This window comes from Protomyctophum parallelum, assembly GCF_964188405.1.
Source record: "Protomyctophum parallelum genome assembly, chromosome: 12".
NCBI lineage: Eukaryota > Metazoa > Chordata > Actinopteri > Myctophiformes > Myctophidae > Protomyctophum > Protomyctophum parallelum.
The window spans coordinates 20,492,516-20,517,353 of NC_139712.1; the positions used below are offsets into that span (position 1 = coordinate 20,492,516).

At 42.5% G+C, this 24,838-nt stretch overlaps 1 protein-coding gene across 1 annotated transcript; it reads right to left on the reverse strand.

Annotated features, from left to right (window-relative positions):
- Positions 1-313: 313 nt before the first annotated feature.
- On the reverse strand, positions 314-23,988 carry ssr1 (signal sequence receptor, alpha). Its single transcript, XM_083778041.1, has 9 exons — positions 23,853-23,988; positions 21,078-21,214; positions 17,372-17,468; positions 17,175-17,278; positions 14,642-14,800; positions 12,327-12,403; positions 8,280-8,358; positions 7,739-7,832; positions 314-3,588 (listed from the first exon to the last, which is right to left on the reverse strand). The coding sequence occupies exons 1-9, from the start codon at positions 23,920-23,922 to the stop codon at positions 3,518-3,520; spliced, it is 888 nt and encodes a 295-aa protein (XP_083634167.1). The 5' UTR covers positions 23,923-23,988; the 3' UTR covers positions 314-3,517.
- Positions 23,989-24,838: the final 850 nt, after the last annotated feature.

Consider the following 24,838-nt stretch of genomic DNA (forward strand, 5'->3'; position numbering starts at 1 on the left):
ATATATGGGGATTACCGGTATTCATTATGTTGAGTTTCAAATGACATGTACAAAGGATAGACATCAATAAGCTTTGAGCTTCAGCCTATGCCTTTTCAATCAACTATAAGAGTGTGAATATATAATGTAATGATTTATGTTACTGTTGAATTGATCAAAATAAACTGAACTAAACCCACAGATTTTGTATTGACCTGTAACTTCCTTGAACTGTACCCATTCTGCAAACTTAATACAAATGTCAATCAATTCAATCAATCTAATGAACCATGTCATACTATGGCATAGTTGGAAAACAAAAGTCACAACTGGCCTACAGCAAATCAAACTTTATTTCCAGCAGATTGTTATTGCAAATAAAACGTAAGCATGTATCTATGATTCTGACAGCCCAAGAGAAACATTTTAGAGAAAAAATAAATGCCCATGGTATCAAGTGTAGATGCCCCAACTGTTCAGTCTCTGTGTATGCATTGCAATTGCAGTGCTGTTTAAGTCACGTAAACAACCAGTTGCATAACTGGCAGTTTCAAAATAGCAGCCATGTTTGTGCCACAGACCGAATTATACTTTGTACACTTTACTATCTCAGTTCGACAAGTTGCAAGCTTGCAGATTGGCCATTTGAGACACACGGCTCCATCACATGACACTGTCCCAAACGCTGTAAGCATGGTGTCCCTTAGCCCAAGATTTAGACTCTCGTTATTTTATCGATTCTGACATTTGCAATTGAACATGTCAGAATCGATACAATACATCTACAGGTCTAAATATTAGGCTATGGTGTCCGCATTTCAGGCATGCATGTCATTGTGGTGAAGACATTTAGAAAAATAATATCACTAATAGGGGATCTTCAAGCTTGCAACACGTGAGCTTGTAGATCCGACTATTATTGCTGATCGCTGGCACAGAAACGGCTTCCAATGACCACGTCGGGAGGTTTTAAGATCAAATATGTCTTCCACTGAAAACTCCCCAAACTGTCCATTTTTACCAGCGTCTAGAGGTGGTGGGTTATTACACACAGGACTTATGTTGGACAATCAATGGGCCTAAAATCATGTCTCTCATATGGCTTTGCAGTACAACAACAATAAATCAACATTTAGACTGCAGAAATTTCAATTGACCACGGCAACCCCTAGTGTTGAAGTAATTGAAGTACAAAGAAAATACAAAAAAACAACAACATTTCAAACGCCCCATTCTAAACACTCAAATAAATTAGCTCAGTTCAGCTTCCATCAGGCTAGTATTTACACCAGTCAGTGCGTTCAGCCACATAAAACCCCGGCTGATTTACAAAACACTTAAAAAATAAAATAAAAATCAAATCTTTCAATTCACACATTGCAAATTTTTTATGTTTTTTTTAATAAAGTCCCTCAAGGCAAAGGGGATAAAGAAAACTTTGAAGTGATACATGTTGGGAACGGCCCGGCACATTGAGTGGCCAGCGAAGATGAGAACATCCTATATGACGTGTGCATTGTCCTTTTTCCTTCATCCCGGTGCCTCAGTGTGGCCTCAGTGTGTGTGTTTCGTGTGGGGTTGCAGTGCATTTCAGACGCCGTTACCAAACCACCTCATCACCTCGTATGCATCTATACCCACAGTCGCACATTCCGACGGCACCGAGGCGTAGCTTAAGATAAAAAAGGATTGTAAACTCGACGTGAAAGGTTAACTCGACTCATCAGATCTGTGGACTTTTAGAGTGATGGAGCAGCGAGACACCGAACATTAAGGCGGCGGAGTTGATATTTTCTGCACAAAAACGTGTTCAGTTTTGAGATAAAGCTGGATATTCTGATAGTAATCATTAACCCATTTAGACCTTAGATCAATTCTACAAAAGTCTTCTAAAACGTCTGAAAAAAACATTTTCACGATTTTTCAAAAATAGCAGACCAACATACAAGCTTGACCTATGAGCTTGTAGATCTGCTATTTTTCAATAGCTAAAGTATAACATAATGCTTAAAACACCAAAAGGGGTTCCCGCCCAAAATGGGTTAATGTGGAGTGGTTGTTCAGTAACGAGTCTCTCCAGATCATCAGTAAAACAGAAAATGCATCGTCAGGTGGGTCATGCAATCAGGGGAGGGGAGAGAACCCATATATGGGCATTTAGGCCCGACTTCCAAATAAATAAAGTCTTCTGAAAGATTATATTCAAAGATTTGTGCCACATTTTCATGATCTTTAAAAATTAGCAGACCTACAAGAACTTGTAGATCTGCTATTTTTCAATAGCTAAAGTATAACATAATGCTTGGTTAAAACACCAAAACGTGTTCACGTCCAGAATGGGTTAAATCATTTGCGTTCCACTGCTAGTTTTGTCTCAAAAAAAATAACCACATCCAATTTCATTTGGTTTATCCTGAATCCCTCTCGACCTGACGTGATGTGCATTTTCTGTTAAACAGCTGCAGAAACCCCGTTACCAAATATACACTCTAGCCATGATTATCAGAATATAGCTGTACTAGCTAGTTCGACAAAAACACATCACTTACACAACAACCTTAAATGTCCTCCCGGTCACTGCTACCGAATGGAAACTATCACTATCATGTCTCACAATATCACCAGTTGTGTGACTAAGACTGGAGGGTGAAGTTGTCTTTAGAGGATTCGTTAAAGAAAAAAAAAAAAGAAAAAAAAACATTCAAAGGACATAAATCGGCCGACTAGACTACAAGGCCTGATTTGTACTAATTCATTGGGAGCTGGTGTGGCAGCCCCAAAATAGCCAGACTACAAGTTCACAAAACGCTGCGGCATACATTATATTATGGTGAGCTCAGAGGAGATCGGCCCATTTTTTTTATGTGCGACGTGATGTGCGACCAAGTATAAAATCAGACATCGTCACTCACTAAAGACAACTTCACCTTACAATAACATACATACACTAGGGGGGGGGGGGGGGGGGAAGACAAGGACAAAAATAAAAAAACCAAATCATGCAAGCTGCATCGGTACCCGTCGCTATCCATCCACCCATCTTCTCTTACCAGCTCCACCTCTTCTTATGCTCAAGGTGAATTAACGCATTTCTCCATCACTCCCTCACATGACCGCGTCACAATCAAAACAACAGAGCAGAGTAATTGTTCAAACAAACCATATGGAGTGTGTGTGTAATGTGTATGTGTGTGTGTTAATACAGATTTTCTTAGGACAAACCCCTCGCTTTGAAAGGGGGTGTGGGGGGGGTCCTCATCACAGAAGTAGAGCCACACAGAAACACGCGAGAGTTCTACTCAAAAACCGCTCAGTAAGGCGAGGGGTGAGCCCTGGCTGCGGTTGGCACGGTTCCAATGTCTCTCGGCAGAGTGGGCGGGGTTAAAGGAGGACGGGCCCCCACCTACCCTCCCTTCTCCCGGGTATATAGACGGGTGTAATCAAAGTTTATCGTGGACAGGTTGGTTGGGTTACGGAGGGTGGGGTCGGTAATGAGTAAGGTGGGGACGGGGGGGTGCCAACTAGGGGCCCCCCACCACTACTCGTCAGAGCCGGCTGAGCGTTTCTGGTTCCTCTTGCGGGGAGACGTCTGTCTGGGAGATGCTTTATCTGCACGGCACAGAGAGGGCAGAGGTTAAAGGATGCACACACACACACACACAAACAATAAGATCACAAAACAATAGGCATTTAACAATATATCGTAACCCAATCCAAGCCATCCATCTCGAAGAAAGCTATTACCACCATCTGGGCCAGATGGAGATTTGAATAAAAAAATATATATAAAAAAAATATTATTGGTACCTTTTTTTTTTCTCGCTTCCGTTGCTAACCTCCACAGGCCTCCCATTGTAGAAACAGCCTACATGTTAATCCGCGGTACACATGCAGTGTCATTAGTGGTTTTTCTGCTCAAAATGGGATGAAGTACCATGTTTGGGATATAAATCCGTGCTCGCGCTAAAGGAAATTAATCGTCCGTGTGTTGGTACACAGCCTAGAGTGAGGCTAGACTACAGCTAGGGAGGGCTGTCACTTCCGGGTCGGGCGGATGAGGCTATATTGCTCATGTCGCGCATTTCACTGGCACTAGACTCACAATCCGGCTAATGGTAACAGCATGGATAATAAAATATATTTTGGTCATTTGTCCGGAAAATTCAGTTAAAAAAAATATATATTTGTGAAAAAATTGTGAAAATCGTATTGTGAATGTAATCGTGACTTGAATCGTTATCTTGAGTCGAGTGAATCATTACATGCCTACAAACCAGTGGTTCCCCACCTTTTCTGGACCAGGGGCCACAATACTAGAAACTCTCAAACAAAAGCCATGACTTTTTCTTTTTTTTAACAGAATTGTTTACGTGAATGAAGACCACAGGTTGGGAATCTAATAATCAGAATTATTATATTGATTTAAGACTTAGTTTAGATACATATTGGACATTAACGGTTTAGATTCATATTGGACATTAACGATTTAACGTAGACTAGAAGTACCAATGAATGAGAGGAAGAGCAGCCATCAGAAAGGTTCCATGCAGAACAACACGTCTAAAGCCCGACACACACCGTCTGCGACCGCCGCGCGTACCGCAGTATTGCCGCGCGCTATAGCCGCACGGCAACACCAACAGGACGTGGCGCTCTACCACGCGGCTGGGGAGTTTTGTTGACTATATTCCATTGCCACGCCCACGGATAGCCGGGTGGAGGCCGCGCGGCAACGCCTGGAAAATAGAACAGCGGTGCATCTGCGCGGCAGGCGAGGCGTGACCGCGCGCATCGGACGCAGCCGGTGTGCGATAGGTTCATTGAAAATAATGGAGGCGGCTGTGTCCGCCGCGCGGGGGACGCAGCCAGTGTGTGGTGGGCTTTAAACACCCTTACAGCTGTACTGGAGTCAGTTCACCTTCAGACTTACAGCTAAAGCTGCATGATAATAAAATAAAAATTATATATATATATATATATATATATATATAATATATAATTATATATATATAATCTTTACATGTGATAGATTTTTGGGGTGTATAGCTATAGTTTCTAGGTTTCATTGTCAATTTGCCAATCAAGGTTACAGGGAGAGAAGGTATTTAACCCTGGCCCTAATCATTCTCAGGTGTTGCCAGTGGCAGAGCTAAACCAGTTTGACTGAACTTGAGCTTGTGTATCCTGTGCGTTTGACGGTTTTGTTTATTTATTTTGTATCTAGAACAAAAGTATAGGACTTTGGTCAGATACTATAATGTAATATGAACTCAGCGAATGTTTGGTTTGCAGTTATTTTGATCACACGTCTGAACTTCCTCGGCAACCAGTAGCACCGTTACCCAAGTATAGGGACTTGGGCGTCACAATAGCGATTATTTCTGCTTTAATATGGCAAACTATAGGGCTTAAATGGTTAAGATGAATTATAATTGAAAGGAAAACAGTCAGCATCAAGAGAACACATTCTAGCAGGGCTCGAGATTAACGACGTCCCAGGGACTGTAAAATATCTATTTGGGACTTAAATTTATCTCATTCGGGACAGTTTCGGGACGAGAGGAGTTTTTACACTGAAAATGTGCATTTCGTGTGCAGCGATGAGCAGCATGAGACTAGCAGCTTTTGCAGCGCCGTCAGTCAGACAGTTGACGACAACAACGCACACACTAGTCTACCATTCACCCAACGGAATCATAGGAATTATATGGCTTTTGCCCCGTGGATGGGACATTCCAAAGCCATCGGTTGGAAGCGTGGATAAAACCATGGTTGTGTGCCACAGACAGGTCCCATGGGGACATGGGGCTACACTACACCAACGTTTAACGTTAGCTTCCATGCTAGGCTTTCTAGCTGGCATCGACATTAAATAATGTGTTGGTATATATCCTCTGAAGCAACAGATGTTTTCTAATGCTCAGATTGTTCTGGAATTGCTGCCCCAACACTAATAGTTGTTTTTATTTGTTTTCTCATGCCAACCATGTAATAGACATTTGAGTATTCATATACCTGCATTGCTGCACGTTATCTGTTGGTCTTGATCAAGTAGCCTACACCAAAGTTGTATAAGCTACTGTAGTCACTATTCATTGATTCACTGGTACACCAAAATAATTTGAAAATAAATATCACTGTTCTCAGATCAAAATTGATATGCGATTAAAATGCGATTAATTTAGATTAATCAATTACAAAGACTAATTAATTCGATTAACATTTTTAACCAAGCCCTATTTTTCATCTGGAAGCATTTTTACTAAATCAGTGTATCTACAGAAGAAACATGAAGCCAAACAAATAATGTACTGCATGTATTCAATACATGCAGTACATTATTTGTTTGGCTTAATTGTATTTCTATTACAATAGGAATACAGTTATTAATTTCACAATTTGAGTGGTGCTTTTTTTGTACTTTTTTTTTCCCCGGGACGGTATACATTTACTTCGGGACAGTTCAAATTGTATTTTGGGACAGTTCCGGGACGTTGGTGAAAAAAGTTAGTCTGGAGCCCTGATTCTAGAGAAGCGACTCCCTCACAGCACTACAACACACAGCAAGCAGCAAAAGCTCACCTCGACGACTCTGCACTGAAGACAAAGAAAACACAGGCAACAGGAAGGCAGCGAGAGAGAGAGAGAGAGAGAGAGAGAGAGAAGGAAACAGTGAGCCCCATGCAGAGGAATGTAATGAGTGAACGTTGATTCACACACACACACACACACACACACACACACACACACACACACACACACACACCTAGCAAAAACACAGATTAGGAACTTCTGAAGAGATTTCAGAAACAGATTCGGAACCAGAGAACCAAGGAGGAGGTAAGGTAAAGCAGCAGTCAGAACTTATGGGAAAGTATCAATTTTTTACTATGCAGTACATTTCTCAATATTGACCTACTTCTTCATCTTGGTTTGCATTTTTCTGTGCTATGATATGTAACAATATGTCATCAATCAAACACACGTGAAATGCTTTGGAATGTAAAAATTCAAACACATTGTGCTCCAGAATTGTGATAAATATTCATATATATGTGTGTGTGATGATTTAAATCACACCAATTATAACGGTCTCATGATGCACCATTACATTCCTTACACATGCAGATAAACTCAACACGTTAGTTTTGTTTTAACCATGCCCCCCCAACACAGTTTAACAGATTCAGAGCAGTGTGCTCAACGCTGAGCCGGTGGTCACTTTATCATGCAATTCTGCAGCCGACATTTTTGCAATTTGTTTAGTTATTTTGGCATTTGTGTCTGCTTAAAGGGAAGGGTGGGGCTGCCAAAATAGCATACCATTTTATTCTTTCACATCAAATCTTTCTTGTAGCCAGTGACTGAGTCAATACTGTCAATCTGTCATAAAAAGTAATGCTATCCAAATTCATAATGGGAAACATTCGGTGGTTACAGCAGAGACACATGAGAGCAAGTTAAAAAACGACAAAGGCAACACACTTTTGCATAAAGGCAGCATCCGCAAATGCAGCGTGCACGAATGTGCGCATGCACACCCGTTTAGCTCTGGGAGTGTGGAAATATCGTGGCCGTCTGGAGTGAGTGCGGAACTATGGTGGAACTCTGGAGTGAGTGTGGAACTATAGTGGCCCTCTGGAGTGAGTGTGGAACTATAGTGGCCCTCTGGAGTGTGTGTGGAACTATAGTGCCCCTCTGGAGTGAGTGTGAAAATATAGTGCCCCTCTGGAGTGATATATACAGTTAGGATACATACTGATCTGGTTAAGTGTCTCCTGAGGGATCCAGCTCAGGTCTACGTCGCTGTGGCTGGACGTTCCCATCTCCACCTTGGCAGCGGGACGCCTCCTCTGTAGACCAAAAAACAAACAACAGTGTTGAACTCATTTCAGACGAGTCCCAGTTAGCCTGAAGGGCTGCCTGCAACTACTGCTCGTTTTCATACATTTAGTCGATTCAGCTGTAGATTATGGGGCGCTAGCCCCTCCTATGCCCAGCTGTGTGTGTGTGTGTGTATACCACATTTGTGATGATTTGATTGGCCAGTTTTGTGTACCCACATAGTGATGATTCGATAGGCTGAGCACGGAATGTGATTATGTATGATGATAAGAGCGCCCCTCACTTCACACGAGTGCGATTTAGTTTTTTCATAAAATGATGGTAAAGTTAAGGGAATGTAATAAAGTACAACATGATCACCCATTATCGCCGAACTACACAGAGCGTGTTTGTGTGACCAAATACTAGGTGTAACTGGTCAGCCTTTTTTGGACAATAACGTCCGTCCGTCGTACCTTTCTGGACTCCAGCAGCTGGTGAAGACCTACAACGACCAACAAGCTCAGTCCAGAGAGGAAGACGTACATGAAGATGCTGCAGGAAGGGAAAAAGAAACGTCTCAATAGGATTTACATGAAGATACTGCAGGAGAGCAAAGAAATCACGTCTCAAGAAATCTACTAGCAGAGAAAGATCTCAATCTGCAACACAGAACATATAGTCGTTGCTGTCGGGGCAGAAAACTCCATATTTCAACTCTTTAATGTTTTGTGTAAATGAATGCCCTGCGTAGTCATACTACTACAGTGTCACACAAAAGTGGCAAAAGAAATTGCCGATCTACAAGCTCACAACGCATTGCAATGTGATGCGTTGTGAGCTTGAAGATCGTCATTTTATTTTTTGGTGAATTGAATCCATCGGAAAAACTGTTTGACAGACAAAGTTTCCACTCGACAGCAACAATTTTAAACACAGACAAAAACATGAAGACGCTTGAGGAGAGACCAAGATCTCCACCAAAAACAGCCGATCTACAAGCACTCGCATTAGTCTTGCGTTGCCAGACTGTTGCCACTCGTCTGGCGTTTCCGTCATACAGTCTGGAGAACAGAAGCTCTAAAATATAATATAGGGGAAGTGAAGCCTCCTCCGCACTTCCATTAGTCTTTACAGTTGTGCAAATAGTAGGGCCGGGACTAATTGCGATTAATTACGATTAATTAACTACAGAAAAATTAATGCATTAAAATAATTAACGCATTTTAATCACACTATTTTTTTCACCGCGGAACGTTGTCACTGGACAGTTTTCAGACGGACCTGCGCACCAAGTGTCCGTTTCCTCTTCAGACAATAACACCACCAGAAACCGCAGACAGTTCACCAGACTGGGGGAAGCCGCTGAGATCACTTTGCTTGTCCCCGTGGATTGGAAATAGGATTTAAAAGGCTATCCGATGGTAGCGTGGATTACAGCACAGTTGTGTGCAATTATTCAATAAAGAATTATTACCCCTATTACTACAAAAACAATGTTTTATTGCTTAAACTTATGTATTCACTATTCATTGATTCACTAGTATACCAAAATCCATTTGAAAAAATTGCTTTCTCACTGTTCTCGGGTCAAATAATGATATGCGATTAAAATGCGATTAATCTAGATTAATTAATCACAAAGCCTCTGATTAATTAGATAAAAAGATTTAATCGAGTCCCAGCTCTAGCAAATAGTAATATAAATAGAAATCATCTCTAAGCATATATAGATAGATCAAATTATTATCCCGCAGGGGGAAATCAGTCGCCCAGAGGCAGCACAACAGTTAAGTTACAGCATACATTAAAGTATAAGAAAAAGAAAAAAAGTACTGTAGTATACAGTAGAAACAAGGCAAAAGAAAAGATAAAAATACTACAATACGACACTACTGACCAACGTTAAATGAAGGTTAACAAAAAGCACTGTTGTAAGGAGTTGTATAGAGCAGTTGCTGGAGTATACAGCAGCTGCATGTCTCTCAGCGCAGTGACATTCTGTGATTCTGTTTAGTTGCATAGAAAGGCCTAACCAGGGACTGGGGTTGCAAATTAGCCTTGGCTACAAACACATGTTTTTACAACTTGATACACTGTTTTTTGTGTCGTCTCTGTTAAATAAACATATAAATAAAATAAATAAATACAAATTATTTGCCATAATCATATTAAAACGTGTATCATTTTAGGCCAAATTCAAGACTCAGTGTTGGGGGGGGGGGGGGGGTGCGTTAGCTAGGTCAGGAGGTAACAGGGGGTGCACGGCCAAAAACGTTTGGGGGCCACTGCCCTAGCCAAAGGGCCGTTGTGTGTCTCGTTGTAGGGTTTCAGCGCAATACAGGCACAAAGGACTTCGCAAGTCTTTCACACCTTTGTCCCGGGTCGGTGAATCTGTCCTATAGCTTGCTGCTTAGCAGAACTGGAAATAAAAAAAAAAAAAAAAGGTGTAGTTCCAGACTATATAGCATTCAAGAGATTGTGGAGTCGTTGGCTGGCTACGCGAGACCACACTCGTATCAACGACGTATGAAGCGTCTAGGTCGGCTATTTTCTCTCAAATTAAAAAAATGTTTAAATGTTTTCAAATGACAGCGGACAGAGAAGGTGGCAGAAGCTGGTGATAATCAACAGATGGTTGTTAGAGATGAGTCTGTCATGAACGAACAAATCAAAAGAACTAGTTATTTTTGGTGAACGAAACCGATCCGGTCACTTCCGTGAACGATCCGTTCTGAAATGCAAATTACGGGGAATCGCCCGGCTGCTAAGTTCTCATTCAGTGCGAGGCTGCGAGCCGGAGCCTGGAGGGAGGGGCAGTGCTCTCCGTCTCCAGGGCTCCCACAGCGCACAACAGTTGCATAGGAGAAGTGGGTGGTGACTGGTCATACGATACGACCGAAAGACCGAAATGCATATTTCGTTCTTCGTTCAAAGTGGGTCGGATCGGTCATACTGGTACATTGACCGAGGAGACCGAAAGAACAAAATACATATTCTTCGTTCAAAGTGCTGTAACAGTATAACCGACCGGGAGAAGGGGGTGGTGACTGAACGAAGTGCTGTAAACTAACTGTGAAGTGTGTACGAATGACTGACTTGGGTCTGACATTGTCTAGCATTGGAAACCCATACGTTTTTATTTTGCGGAAGGAAAGACCGACGAGTCTATATAATAATGCATGACTGACTGACTGACTGATTGCATTTGTAGCCCTCTGGTTGCAAATACAAATACTACGGTACTTGCAAGTGCAACAAACAACGTCATGATGATTAACATTAAACTTTGATTGATTGATTGAAATATGTATTAACAGTTTGCAGAATTACTTGTTTACAAGAGGGTCCACGGTGGACTTATTCATGCTCCCCTGTGACGTCATGGCAGCCAAGTCTGTGGACTTTTAATGCTTGCTTTATTGATTGTCACTCTTTGATGAATTGAACAAGGTGGACCACCTTGTTCAATTCATCAAAGAGTGACAATCAAACAATAAAAGTGACTGGTTATTAAATTAGCTCTCTTCTGTTTAAATGTACTAATATTAAAATGTATGGTGATATATACTATTATTATTATTATTATTATACTATTATGGTGAAATTATATCAATGAAAAATAAACAGGCTAATACATACCAAAAAATATATATAGTATTTAATGCTATAAAAACATGAAAATAGATTAGGCTCCTTCTTTATACTAATAGCATACAATTCATATTACCATAATTGGTTAGTATATATTAAATATAGGAGGGGCTCAATAACCATGGAAACTAAAGGGATGGATGGTAGAGGAATGGAGTTAATCAATGATAATATTTTATTTGTGGATATAAATTATATATTTCCCCTCAAATATCTTAGTTTTACCAACATTGTTAATGTGAAATAGTTTCAATATGCTTAGTTATTTAAATTGTGATAATTGCTATAGCTATTGGAGCTCTGATGGTCCCACCATCCCAGACACTGCAGACAGACAGGGGACGTAAAGAGGAAATTATGCCCGGGTAGAAGGCATCATGACTGGGGGTGACTGTGAGGAGTGACTGGTGTTGACATCGCGGATCGTCTGACTCTGCCAAAACGGAACAGTTACCCTTTAAAAAAACACCTCCATTCAGTTTCATTATAACTGAGATTTTCGATCATAATTCATAATTTTTTAATACCGTATTTAGCTATAACGAGCGCAAATGTCCGATGCTAATTGACAGTGCTACTATGCTACTACCATAGACCGCAGGGGGAAAAATGGCTACTCTCAGCCACCGCACAAGAGGAGATTAGACCCCATCCCTCCCAGAGAAAATCCCATAGCCTGGAAGGACGATCGGCCTGGCTCGGCCAATGATTGAACGACTCGTTCGAGTGACTGGTGGGTCCGTACGGGAGATCCTATACAGGACCGAAATGAACAAAATGAACGAATCATTTTAGTGAACGAACGAACGAACGATCCGTTCACTGAAAAGAACGAAAGTTCCCACCACTAATGGTTGTGGTCGACTTACGTCTCTCCGTCCAAACCGTCCTCCCTCTCTGTGACGGTCACCGTCTGGTTAAACACAGCATCCTGGAACACGTTACCCTGCACGCACACGCACACGCACACACACACACACACACACACACACTTAGTATACTCGACACCTGAGGTGGCTCTCTAGTTGAACAGTTTATTCCCCCCCCCCCCGATCTACAAGCGCACAACGTGTTACAATGTGACATATTGTGGGCTTGTAGATCTTGGCCAACGTCCCTCCCCCTCCACCCCCAGAACCCAGAGGTTCAAGTGCTTAACCACTTTACCCTACTAGCCTGGAATCCAGACCAATATGAAAAATCCCTGGGAGATTGGTCTGGCACTCCTCAGTTTGAATTACATTTTGCTCACCCCAGAGTTGTGGGTGACTAATCACTATTCAAAGTGCTGTGATGTTTTATTCCGTTCATAAGAACCCCCTTGGTTATTCTTCCACACTGAAGTTCCAGTTGAATCTCAGACTAATATCTACATTCTACAGCCTTATAACATCTATACCCCTTTGTGTTTTAAGGATTATGTTATTATTATTGAAAAATAGCAGATCTTGTAGATCTATTTTTTTTAAATCATTAAAATGTGGCGCAAATCTTTAAATATATATTCTTTCAGAGCAAATGTTTTTAACTCAAATCTTTGCTTCTGGGGAACGGGGTTCCCTGGAACAACACATTTTCAGATGGGGGTCCGCGGCCAAATACAGATAATTCTGAGGGTCCTTGGTTGAGAACCACTGACATAGAAACATAGGCTTTTCAGGAAACTGTCATGATTTAGAAGACTTTTTGTTTTGTTTTAATCGGCCTCAGTCCTAAATGGGTTAAGTTGAATTAATCTTTTCACCCCTGGAGAAGAGACACATTATCCATTCAGCTGTAACACTACACCCTTTAACCAGAACAATAATACAACAGTCGCGTTTACACCTTAACCCGAGTCTGGGTGTGGAAGCCTATTGGAAAAACTAGGCTGGGTGTGGCAGGCATTACTAATCTATTGAAAATCTAGGATATTTAAGTCTTTACCTTAAAGGTGTGACTGTGATCAGTGGCAGACAAGATGAAAGAAAGTTGTTTTTCATTCAGAGTCTTGCCAGGAAACCCAGGGAAAAACTACTGAATTAAAAAAAAGGTACTAGAGCGGTGCCCGTGGGGCCTCTACGACGGTGCCCGTTGGGCACTGGCCTACTTGGAATGATGCAAGTTGGAAATGAATGCCCCACCCGAGATATTATGTCGGTGTCCCTTTTTATGCCCATATATGGAGTTCTTTGTCAGGCATGCCCAAATTTGGAGTTTATGCAGACGTCAGAATAATGTCAGAACAAGCCAGCTCCATACAGTATATGGACCCTGGGCAGGGGCCCTGTCCAGAGGCCTTTTTGGGGCGGTTCTGGACAACCGTTGGTCCGACCAACTCGACACCGGCCACTGCACCCCCTGCGGTGGTGAGGAGTGCATGTGTCGAATTTGAAGTCAGTGGGGCGAACGGTTCTCGAGTTAGGTGGATTATACACAGACAGACCGACGTTCAGAGACTGCATGTTTAGATAGATAGATGTTGTATTATATAATATCTCCACTTTGTTGTAGTGGGAAGAAGGCACAGCTGACAGCAAGTCATGAACTACAGATTATCCTGTAACAGGCCATGCGTTTCCATTTTAATGCAGCCTTACTGTAAAATGTGCCCATGTTGTAGTTCTATAATGCAGCCTTGACAATTGAAATGTCATTCCTATATCACTGTCCATGCTCGTTTAACCACTTTCAACCTGGTGTGCGTATGTTGGGCAAAAACATTTAAAATGTAGAAAGATCTTCATAAATAAATATATATATTTTTAACTGTGTAGATCTGCAATTTTTAAAATAATTAAATTATTAAGCATACGGCCTGTGTGCCATACTTTATTGATTATAAACACTAGTCATTGGCAGTCATTTCTCTGGATATTTCAGTAATAGGCTTTGTATACTTAACCCATTCTGACAGTCGTTCTTCGATTAAAAAAAAATAGCAGACATACAAGTTCATAGCGTGCCACGAGCGGCGCGCTATGAGCTTGTAGATCTGCTATTTTTCAATAGCTAAATTATAACATAATGCATGTAACACCAAAAGGGGTTCCCGCTCAAAATGGGTTAAGTCATTTATCACAATGCTAGTTCACAAAGCCTAAAAGGCAAACAGTTCCAAATGATGTTCAATGCTAAAAACACCTGAAATTATTCAGCACAATCATTTGTATGACGACACTTAATTGTCAACAGCCCTGCTTACATTGCCGTCCTTGTAGTTGAGGTTGATCACCAGTCCAAAGGGCCGCCCACCCATTGGCTCTGCTGGGATGAAGGAGTACTCGAAGGTCGCCTGTCTGCTCCCCGGGACCACAATGCCCAGTTGCAGCGCTGTGAAGTTCTGGATGTAGAACTGGAAGTCCTGAACACAAAAACACAAGGCGACGGATGAGAGGACTTGAACAGTCAAACTGGGGACAGCACACTTTCCGACTCACTACCGGTTCAAACCATTTTTAACCCATTTAGGCCCGTCGTCGAAATTCATAAAATGTCTTCTAAATCCTGACAGTTTTCTGTCAGGATTTGCGCCACATTTTCACGATTTTTTCTAAAATAGCAGACCTACAAGCTTGTAGCGCGCCACTCGGTTGCGTGCTATGAGCTTGTAGATCTGCTATTTTTCAATAGCTAAATTATAACATAATGTTTAAAACACCAAAAGGGGTAAAGCTCACCCCAATATGCCGACAGAGTTTGACCTTTTGAAAACGGTGTTAGCAATATTTGGAACTGGGCATGAGGCATCAACATATTATTCAATTATGATAGCACACCAAGGTCAGCCCTCAAGCGTAAAGAGTGTTTGGGAGGTTGATTTAAATCAATCCTTTACTGACGGTGAATGGAAGATGATTCTACGGAACTCAAAGAAGATGTCCCGTGAACTTGGAACCAGATTAGTTCAATTTAAAATAATGAATAGAGTCTACTCCGAGAAGATTGTTCAAGGCTAAGCTCAGAGATAGTCCGGTTTGCTGGAGGTGTGACCTCGGTACACTTATTCATGTATTATGGGAGTGCCCTAGGGTACAGACGCTATGGTGTGCTATTCATGAGAATATAATGCAAATCACAAACCAGGATATTCCTTATACACCGGCTCTCTTTATTCTGGGTGATCCATCGCCACTAAAACACCTCCCTGCACCTCTAGCTGACTGGATTCAAACAGCATTAATGGTGGGCAGGAAGATCATTGTTAAGGAATGGAAGTCTGAGGTTTTACCTCCAGCACATGTATGGTTCACTCAGCTCGGTATTGTGGCTGCTTTGGAGAGGTTATCCTTTAAGATGATTAGTTGGATAAATATGATCTGAAGTGGGACATGTTCCTCAGTCATGTTGCAGGTCCCTTGGTGTGATCCATGGTCAGGCAATGCCCTCTTGATTGTTTATTGTATTACTACACATTATGATACGGTTGATGATGCTGCGTTTGGTCGTGTAAATAATGTAAACTATTTTCACATTTTAATTTGATTTTTCCTTTTTTGTATTTGTTTATCTTATCTATCTTAATTGTCTATCCATGAATACGTACTCTGCTGTTGCTTGTGTTTGTATTGTAGGTTTTATGTTTTATGAGTTTGTAAAAAAATCTAAAATAAAGTACTGATCATAAAAAATAAAATAAAACAAAACACCAAAAGGGGTTCCCGCCCAAAATGGGTTAAAACACGAAAAGGGGTTCCCGCCCAAAATGGGTTAACCCATTTAGACCTGGGAACGATTCTACAAATGTCTTCTAAATCCTGACCGATTTGCATGTCAAGGACCCCCAAATATACATGTAATTGGCCGCTGATCCCCCCCCCAGCTCCCATCAGAAAATAAGTTGTTCCACTGGCCCCCTCAGGAGCAAAGATTTTAGTTAAAAACGTTCGCTTTGAAAGAATATATATATATTCAAAGATTTGCGCCACATTTTCACGATAAAATTAAAAAAGCAGACCTACAAGCTCATAGCGCGGCACCGAGTGCCGCGCTGTGAGCCTGTAGATCTGCCATTTTTCCACAGATAAAGCATGTAATGCTTAAAACACCAACAGGGGTTCCCGTACAGAATGGCTTAATTGGAGTGAAACATGATTAAAGATTGAAATAATCTTTCAAGGCATAAGGTTCCAGGACAACTTTGCCACTGGATCAGAAACCGTTTGGAGAAGAAGGCGCACTCAACTGAGGGGGGAGTCTTGTCTCTGACAATATAGCTGGGTGCAGATTCTTGAAGGTATACAGAGAACGGAATTTCCACACCTCTCGAGTAGTTTATTAACTCGTTTTGTTTGAGCAAACGGTGCAACAGCAGTCCATCTACAGACGGAGAGCTCCTGTGTTTGCCCAAATAAAACAAGTTCATAAGAAACTACTCAAGAGTGTGCAGATATATTGTTTGCATATTGTGTTCAATATCTGGTTAATTTATTCTATTATGTATATTTGTATGTGCCTTTTATTTCATTGTTAATGGTACAAGATACCGGGGTTGTGGCTCTTTCAGAGCGGGAACTCTGGGGGAGGGAGGGGTCAAAAAGAAAGTTCAAAAAATGTTGTATGCTATTTTCATATGTGACTTGAAAAATGACTAAAGAAACTTTGATCAAAAATAAAAAAAAGTGTGTAGATATTACTTTCTCTATGTTGCCTAAAGTTCACTAGCACACCGGGAGGTGCCATTTTCATGCAATTGGTTTGCTTTCTGGAGAACACGGTAGACGTGACGGACGGTATACCTGAGGGTAGCGGAACGACGCGTCCAGAGACTCCACCGTAAAGCTCTCCGATCCCTTGTTGGTGAAACCCATCAGGAACTTCACCACTTCGTTGGCAGGAAAGTCTGCAAACACAAACAAACATGAATAGTTGAGTGACTCTCAATACCAGGAATATGTGTGTGTGTGTGTGTGTGTGTGTGTGTGTGTGTCATTACCATCTCCTTTGACAAACAAGATGGTGGTCTCAGCGTTGGGGGAGGCCTTTATTTCACCAGTTGAAGCCTCCTCCTCTTCTTCCTCTTTTTCTTCCGTCTAGTAACACACACACACACAGTCACACGTATTACCCACCTGGTACAGTGGCTAATCAAAGCGATTGTCCAATGCTAGCATAGCAACAGTCGCTAAACTGTCATAGGGTCTGGCAAACTTTCATCACCCGTCATAGCTGTCGTTGTTATTTTGTCCGCACACACAATCGCAATATCACGATAACGCAATGCCGACTTATGAACCAGCAACAGATTCCACGTACCTAGAAAACTGTTTGGAGGGTACATTTTTCACCCAAGCCAAGTTCCGAGTTCAACACACCAGAAATTCAGAAACACAGCCTGCCTGTTTCTATGAAGTCTTACTCTGCAGTTCATGAAAACGCCTGTCCGGACCGGATGTTAGTTAGACTTAGGTGACATTCACACCAGAGAGCTTTGCTGCTGCTGCACATTTTCAGAAAGTGCACTTCGTTTGGCAGGTGTATCAAAGAACCACATTCTACTCCGAGCAAAAACGGGGGTCTCACTTGATTACGATTCGGTGCAGGTGTGAATGCAATCCGCAGTAAATAAAGGAAATGAAGCAAACAATGTGGCGGGTGAAGAGCTGAACACAGTTGGAGACGGAGAAGGCATATTTTACGCAGCGCAAAGATGTCCCGTTACCGTGGATAGACGTGGTCGAAATGAGGACGAGTACATTAATCAATTGCTTAAGAAAACACAGTGTATTATAGCCTACAGAATATTCTGTCTGTCTGTTGGTCTGTGCATGCCGTAAACATGGAGTGCTGTCACTGTGTGGGGACTGGGGAGTAAGGACTTTCATCTCGATAAACTTGTAAACAATTTGCGCTGCTGTCTGGTATATCAGTGTGCTCAGCACTGTTCCTCCATGCCCAAAAGAACAGTGCGTGGCTGCGTGCGTATAGTGAGAGAGGGAGAGAGAGGGGGGGGGGTCCAGTCCCAGACGGCAAGACACATGCACGTTATGAGTATAATTTTATCACCATAGATTTCATTGTGTAGGCTAGTTTATGAATGGAACATAATGATAAAGGTCCCCCCTGCTGCGTTTCCAATTGCTGCGGATGACAGTGTGAAGGCAAACCGCAGCAAATTAAATATGCAAGAATCCCAATTTTTCCGCCCATTCGCATCGAGTCTACCGAAGTATTAGGTGAGAGAATGTGACCTCACCTTATGTGAGGTATTGGTATTGGTACATTGGTATTGGAATGTGTTCCGAGGGCAGCATTTAATTGCATTGGTTCTCCCTGCCCGTTGAGCCTTTTGTGAGACTTCTGCCATGCATTTTTAGAAAACTATGCCTAACCTAATCTTAACCCAGACACTAACCTCACAAAAACTATGCCTAAACCTAAACTAAGGTCACATTCCCACCTAATACTTCGGTAGACTCGATGCGTATGGGCGGAGATTTTGGGATTCTTGCAAATTTAATTTGCTGCGGTTTGCCTTCACACTGTCATCCGCAGCAATTGGAAATGCAGTATGGAGGAATAGCGCTGAGCGCACTGATATAACAGACAGCAGCGCAAAATATTTACAAGTTTATCGAGATGAAAGTCCCTGCTCCCCAGTCCCCACACAGTGACAGCACTCCATGTTTACGGCACAGACATACAGACAGAATATTCTGTAGGCTATAATACACTGCAGTGTTTTCATGTGTTTTCTTAAGCAATTGATTAATGTACTCGTCCTCATTTTGATCAGGGCTTCAGTCTCCTCATTCGACTACGTCTAGTATCCACGGTAACGGGACATCTTTGCGCTGCGTAAAATATGCCTTCTCCGTCTCCAACTGTGTTCAGCTCCTCACCCGCCACATTTTTTGCTTCATTTCCTTTATTTACTGCGGATTGCATTCACACCTGCACCGAATCGTAATCAAGTGCGATTGGAAGCGAAGCGAAACCCCCGTTTTTGCTCGGAGTAAAATGCGGTTCTTTGATACGCATTAGGATTCGAATGAGCCTTCACACCTGCCAAACAAAGTGCACTTTCTGAAAATGCGCAGCAGGATTCGTTTTAATCGCAGCAAGGCTCCCTGGTGTGAATGTGACCTTTGTCTTAACCAGCCATGTTGGTCAGACTAACGGGATGTCGGACTTATCGGCAATCCCCCAAAAAACAATGCCAAAAGTTGCAAAATTATGCCTAAATTGCCGAAATTATGCCTGATGTGAAAAAGCAGTGTCGAGATCCCATGTTATTGTGACTGGAAGTCTAACAGTGAGCGCAGCACGCCACCAAGGCAGGCAGGAGAACAAGGTTTCACCAATGATTTGAATGTCACGTAACTCACAGATTGCAAGCTCTGCTTGCTTAAACTTTTTTCCAGAGATTTTGAAAGTCCTGCTCCTGAAATGATCGATTATATGGCGAAATCCCGTCATTTAACATGCAACTCAATGGGTGACATGGGTGTGGTACCATAGGAGAGATAGCAGGGAAACGATCTAAATAAGAATTATTTTACATTCTCTAATTGTGTAGACTTCTCTCAAGAGTTCTACAAGGGCCCATTTGGCTAACAAATTAGACCCTTTAGCTGGGGACCACCTGGAGCGCCCCCAAGAACCACTGGTTGAGAACCACTGGTTTAAGTGGTCAAACGACTTTCATTTCAATGGAAATGTCCGAATCATCAGAATCTGTGGCCTCAAACAACTGAAGGGGAAAAAACAACAACAACTAAAACAAAGACCCAGTGTCCACTCCTTTCCCCTAAATTAGAAGGAAATTCAAGGCCTGGGAAAAGCACTATCCTTGCTATCTCATCAACTCTATCTCTCTCTCTGTACCCGGTTGAAATCACGATTATCTGCCAGACATAGTAGCCCAACCTGTCCAAGCCTGTCACCGCACCCGGAAACCACGGGTGAGTCTTCGGCCATTTACGTATGCCGGACCTTACGAACCCTACCCCTAACGTGCAGGTTACTTTTTTTGTCAGAGTTTTGAAACGCTCGTTATCAGTAAAGCAACCTCCTGTTGCCTCCTTCATTATGTGCAAAATCAAAACGGGTGGTACGAAGGGCCATTAAGCGATATCCAACGAGCGCATCCAAACTCAGACGCTTAGAAAAATAAATCATCTGCAAGGAATTTCTTGACAGCAAGTAGCTCATAACATGTCTATGTGGATTTTTGAGTGGTGCAACCACTCCAAGGAACAGCAATGTCCGTGTCCGCCTACGTGTTGTTCACCCATGTATGTGTTGGTTAATGAGCACCAGTAGGGGCGCTGTTGTGCCAGAAACAGAGAGAGAGACAGTGCTGCACTATTGCCTGCTAATGTGTGAGTGTGTGTGAGTGAGTGAGTGAGTGAGAGAGAGGTAGTTGCACCACTCGGTTCACACGGGTGTGATTTTTTTGAAACAAACACTTTGCAGATAGAAAGAGGATTCAAGCTTTTCGTACAGCTGCAATGTTTGACGTTGTTTAATATAAATCAGATAGGACTTTCGATGAATCGGCTGTCAATGGGAAGTTGCAACAGTTAGCACCTTACTGGCAAGATGGACACGGTCTGCATATGGTCAATAGTCGAGGTGTGATTCCAGTCATTCCACCACTCTGCTCTCGCTCTCTCTCTCCCTCTCTCCCTCACACTCACCAGTTCCGTGTTCTCGTCATCTTCTACTTCGGCCTCGTCGTCCTCATCCTCGGACGTCACGTCGTCCAGCACGTCTTCCTCCACAGCCTCGGCCTCCTCGTCCTCGGTGGGGTCCTGAGCGGAGACCACCGCGGGCCCTGAAGGGAAAGAGGACCACCCCCACACAGTCAGAGTAGGGAAAGACTAACTAACTAACGAGCACATTCAGAAGATCACAACACATTCATCTTGACAGCATTGTTTAGATTAGTCCCCCACCCCACATTACCCATTAAAGCATCCGTGTCATTTTAGCTACTAGACCTGTACGTGCCCGTCGCAGTCGGCCACCGGCCTACTTGGGAAACTAATGATATACGTTGTCATAGCACCCGTTTTAACTGTCAGCCGGTGTCCCACATGGAGATCTGTGTATGTGCCTGGTGTGTGAAGACTGCAAACTGAAAAGCGTACTTGGCAATCAATTCGGCCCACTGGCAGAGCCTGATTGGTTGAGCCTCAATAAGGGCCTTTCTCGGCCCCACCCTTCTCCCTTTGTTTATATTGTGTTTAGTTTCCAAGATGGCTGCAGCACCAGGAGGGGGTGGGTGGGGTCGACCCCATGCACTTACTGGGCTGCATTCACAAATTCAAGACACCTGTCTTGCATTTGTCTTGTGTCTGTGTTTAATGGCCGGTCCAATGCATTTCCAATGGAAGCCCATATTGTTTGACCAATATTTTTGTTTGGGGGGGGGGGGGGGGGGGGAGAATACAGACTCAAGGCAAGTGTCTTGAATGCAGCCCAGTAAGGGCATAGGGTCGACCCCACCACCTCAATACCTGGCACTGCACTCCCTGTTGGGGTGTGGAACGCGTGTGAGTCGAATGTGAAGTCGGTGGGTCAAACTGTTCTCGAGTTACGTGCATTACAACCGTACACACATGTACGCACGGACACACACACACGTACGTACGCAGAGACGTGGCGCATTATATAGTATATATAATATATTATATTATAGCAACATATGTTTTTCAACCATAAAAATCCTCTTAGAATTTACTCAATTTAGTAGTTTAGATAGAACAGTGGATCTAAAATAAAATACAAAAAGATAGCAGATATACCGGTATTATACAAGCTCACAGCTTGTCACTGTGCCACGCTGGGAACTTGTACATCTGCTATTTTTATATGTTGAATAATGTTGAATGTTCTGAGAGTCTCCCAGTGGCACAAAAACACTGAAAACATAGTTGTACAAGTGGAGGAGAGGACCAAGAAGTATAGAAGTATACCAAGTATACCAAGAAGTATAGCCCCTAGGTCAAGTAAATATAACGTTTAAGTGATTTAAACCTACAAAAAAACAGTAGTAATTTACCTGTGTAAACACACACACACACACACACACACACACACACACACACACACACAGCCTGGAGGGATAAACTAGACAAGCAAAGCTACAATAACAGCTCACACAATACACAATATCCAGATTTAAACAAGCAAACGCTCCAACTGCGACCTTATTATGGTCGTGTTGTCGTTCAAGGGTTTGCACTTTGCACTAAACACAGCCATGGTTTGGCGTAATTTCCACTGTGGAATACTAGTTCATGCTAGATGCAATAACTGCAATGATGGGATGTTGTAGAAAACGAGCCCTGCAAATTACAAAATGCACTGACACTGGAGCCAATAGCTCCATTATTAGTGGTGGATTTACATATCTAAATGTCATGTCCAGACTATTGGGGACGTTTAAAGAGATTGAGCTATGGACCAGAGCTAATTTGGGCAGTGCATTATTAATTTCACTTCACACAGTTGACATAATGCTGCAATAAATAATACTGACTTGTTCCATAATTATATTTTAATTGGATTATATCCATGTTGCTCATCACCCATTACCAGTCTGCGTTGCACTGGTGGATTCTAGTTGAACACGTTTTTGGTTAAATCGGACTACTATTATTATTAAACTGAAACAAAAGTTTTTAAATAGCTGCCTATTAAAGTTGTGAAGGGGTCTCTAGCATGGATGACATGCTAACTCTGCTAGCTCCCTGCTAACACACACACACACAGTGTATGTAAGGACACGTCAGTGAAACAGACCACAGCAAAGTGTCGCCTTCATGATAAAACACAAATGGAACAACACACTTTGTTCTTATAATTTACATGTATACAGAATCATGATAACAGAGTACGGAGTACGACCCCACACGTCTTTAATAAAACGTTTAGCACATGTCAAATGCGTACAGAGAATGGCCTGCCTTATCCTCATTGTTTACACTGAAAAAGAGGACCTATCGAAATCTGTGACTGCCGGCGGTTAATGAATTACTGTCGGCAGATTCGCTGCCTGTAGAGAACATACATACATTACAGTACATTTGTTTGATGTGCCAGTTTGATGCTTAATTAAGGTTAAAAGCTGAGCACAACTTCGACATTAAAAACTAAAAAAAAGTCACACAATTCGATGGCTAGCCGGTGACGAAGTAACAAGTCTCACTCAGTCAGAACGACACACAGCACAGCAGGTCGCTAGTCACACCGCGACTATGGACCTAGTGAAATCTGTGACTCCCGGCGGCGTCCGAACAGGCGAACACCGACCGTAGAGACCTGAGACACGGGTTTCGATAGGTCGCCAGTGGCGTTGTAACGCGTCTAATTAGCACCGATGCTAGCTAGCGGAGGAACGCTTCCTGTCTGACACTGTTTATTATCGTCATTTATTGTGATTATAATTATAATTATTGTGATCTTACCTTTGATGAGAAGGCTGGCGGGGAACGCCAGTAACGCCAGCAGCAGTAGTTTAGGCACAAATGTCATCATTTTGGGGAGGTTTAAAATCAGTGCGCGTGCATTCAGTGGTCGGTCAGTGCGTGGCTAGTGCTAATGTTTCCGTTTCGCACATGCGCACAATTAAGAGAACCGGTCAATCTCCCGAGCCGCTAGGACAGGTCGCGGTGTGATTGGCTACTCATCTCCACCACTGTAATAATAATAATAAAAATAATAATAATAATAATACATAAACACATTACATTACCTTACAAAGGAGAAAAACTAAACCAATATTATTTCTATTCTATTGACATTTAACCAATAAGGTGGAGCAGTGGGAATCTGCCACTTTGCATGAATTACCCATGCAGCCTCAGTATCACTATAGATATCGGTCTGCTTTTTGGAAGCACTGGTATGATAGGTTATTGTAAAAAACTATGTTTTGTGTAGTGTTTTATTTTGTCTGTTTTTAATGGACCCTGCATCTAAACAAATTAAAGTTGATTGATTGAATCGTGCAGGAGACTCACACCCTAAACATTTAAATCAGTTGTCAGGTGACCCTGTGAAATATAGGTTTTGATTATTTGTGCTCCATCCATCCATCCATCTTCAACCGCTTATCCGTATTCGGGTCACATGGGCAACAGCTCCACCAGAGTGCTCCAGAGTTCCCTCTCCAAAGCAACATTAGTGACTTCCACTTCCTCCTGGGGGATCCCGGGACGTTCCAAGGCCATTGAGTCGATGCTTTTCCTCAAACTGCACCTTGGTCTGCCCCGGCGTCTCCTCCCAGTGGGACGTGCATAGATCGAGGACCTCCCTAGGGAGACGCCCGAGAGGCATCCTAACCACATGCCCGAACCACCTAAGCTGGCTCCTTTCCAGGCGAAGAAGCACCGACTCTACTCCGAGTCTCTCTTGTGTGACTGAACTTTTCATTCAGTCAGAAAGAAAAGTA

What these genes read in the sequence shown, in the direction of transcription:
- ssr1 (XM_083778041.1), bottom strand. Translation starts at nt 23,922, where the DNA reads ATGATGACATTTGTGCCTAAACTACTGCTGCTGGCGTTACTGGCGTTC. An exon ending in GACGGTTTGGACGGAGAGAC is followed by an intron (nt 8,359 to 12,326) that starts GTAAGTCGACCA and finishes CCCTTCCTGCAG; the next exon opens with CATCTTCATGTACGTCTTCC. An exon ending in AGCTGCTGGAGTCCAGAAAG is followed by an intron (nt 7,833 to 8,279) that starts GTACGACGGACG and finishes TTTGGTCTACAG; the next exon opens with AGGAGGCGTCCCGCTGCCAA.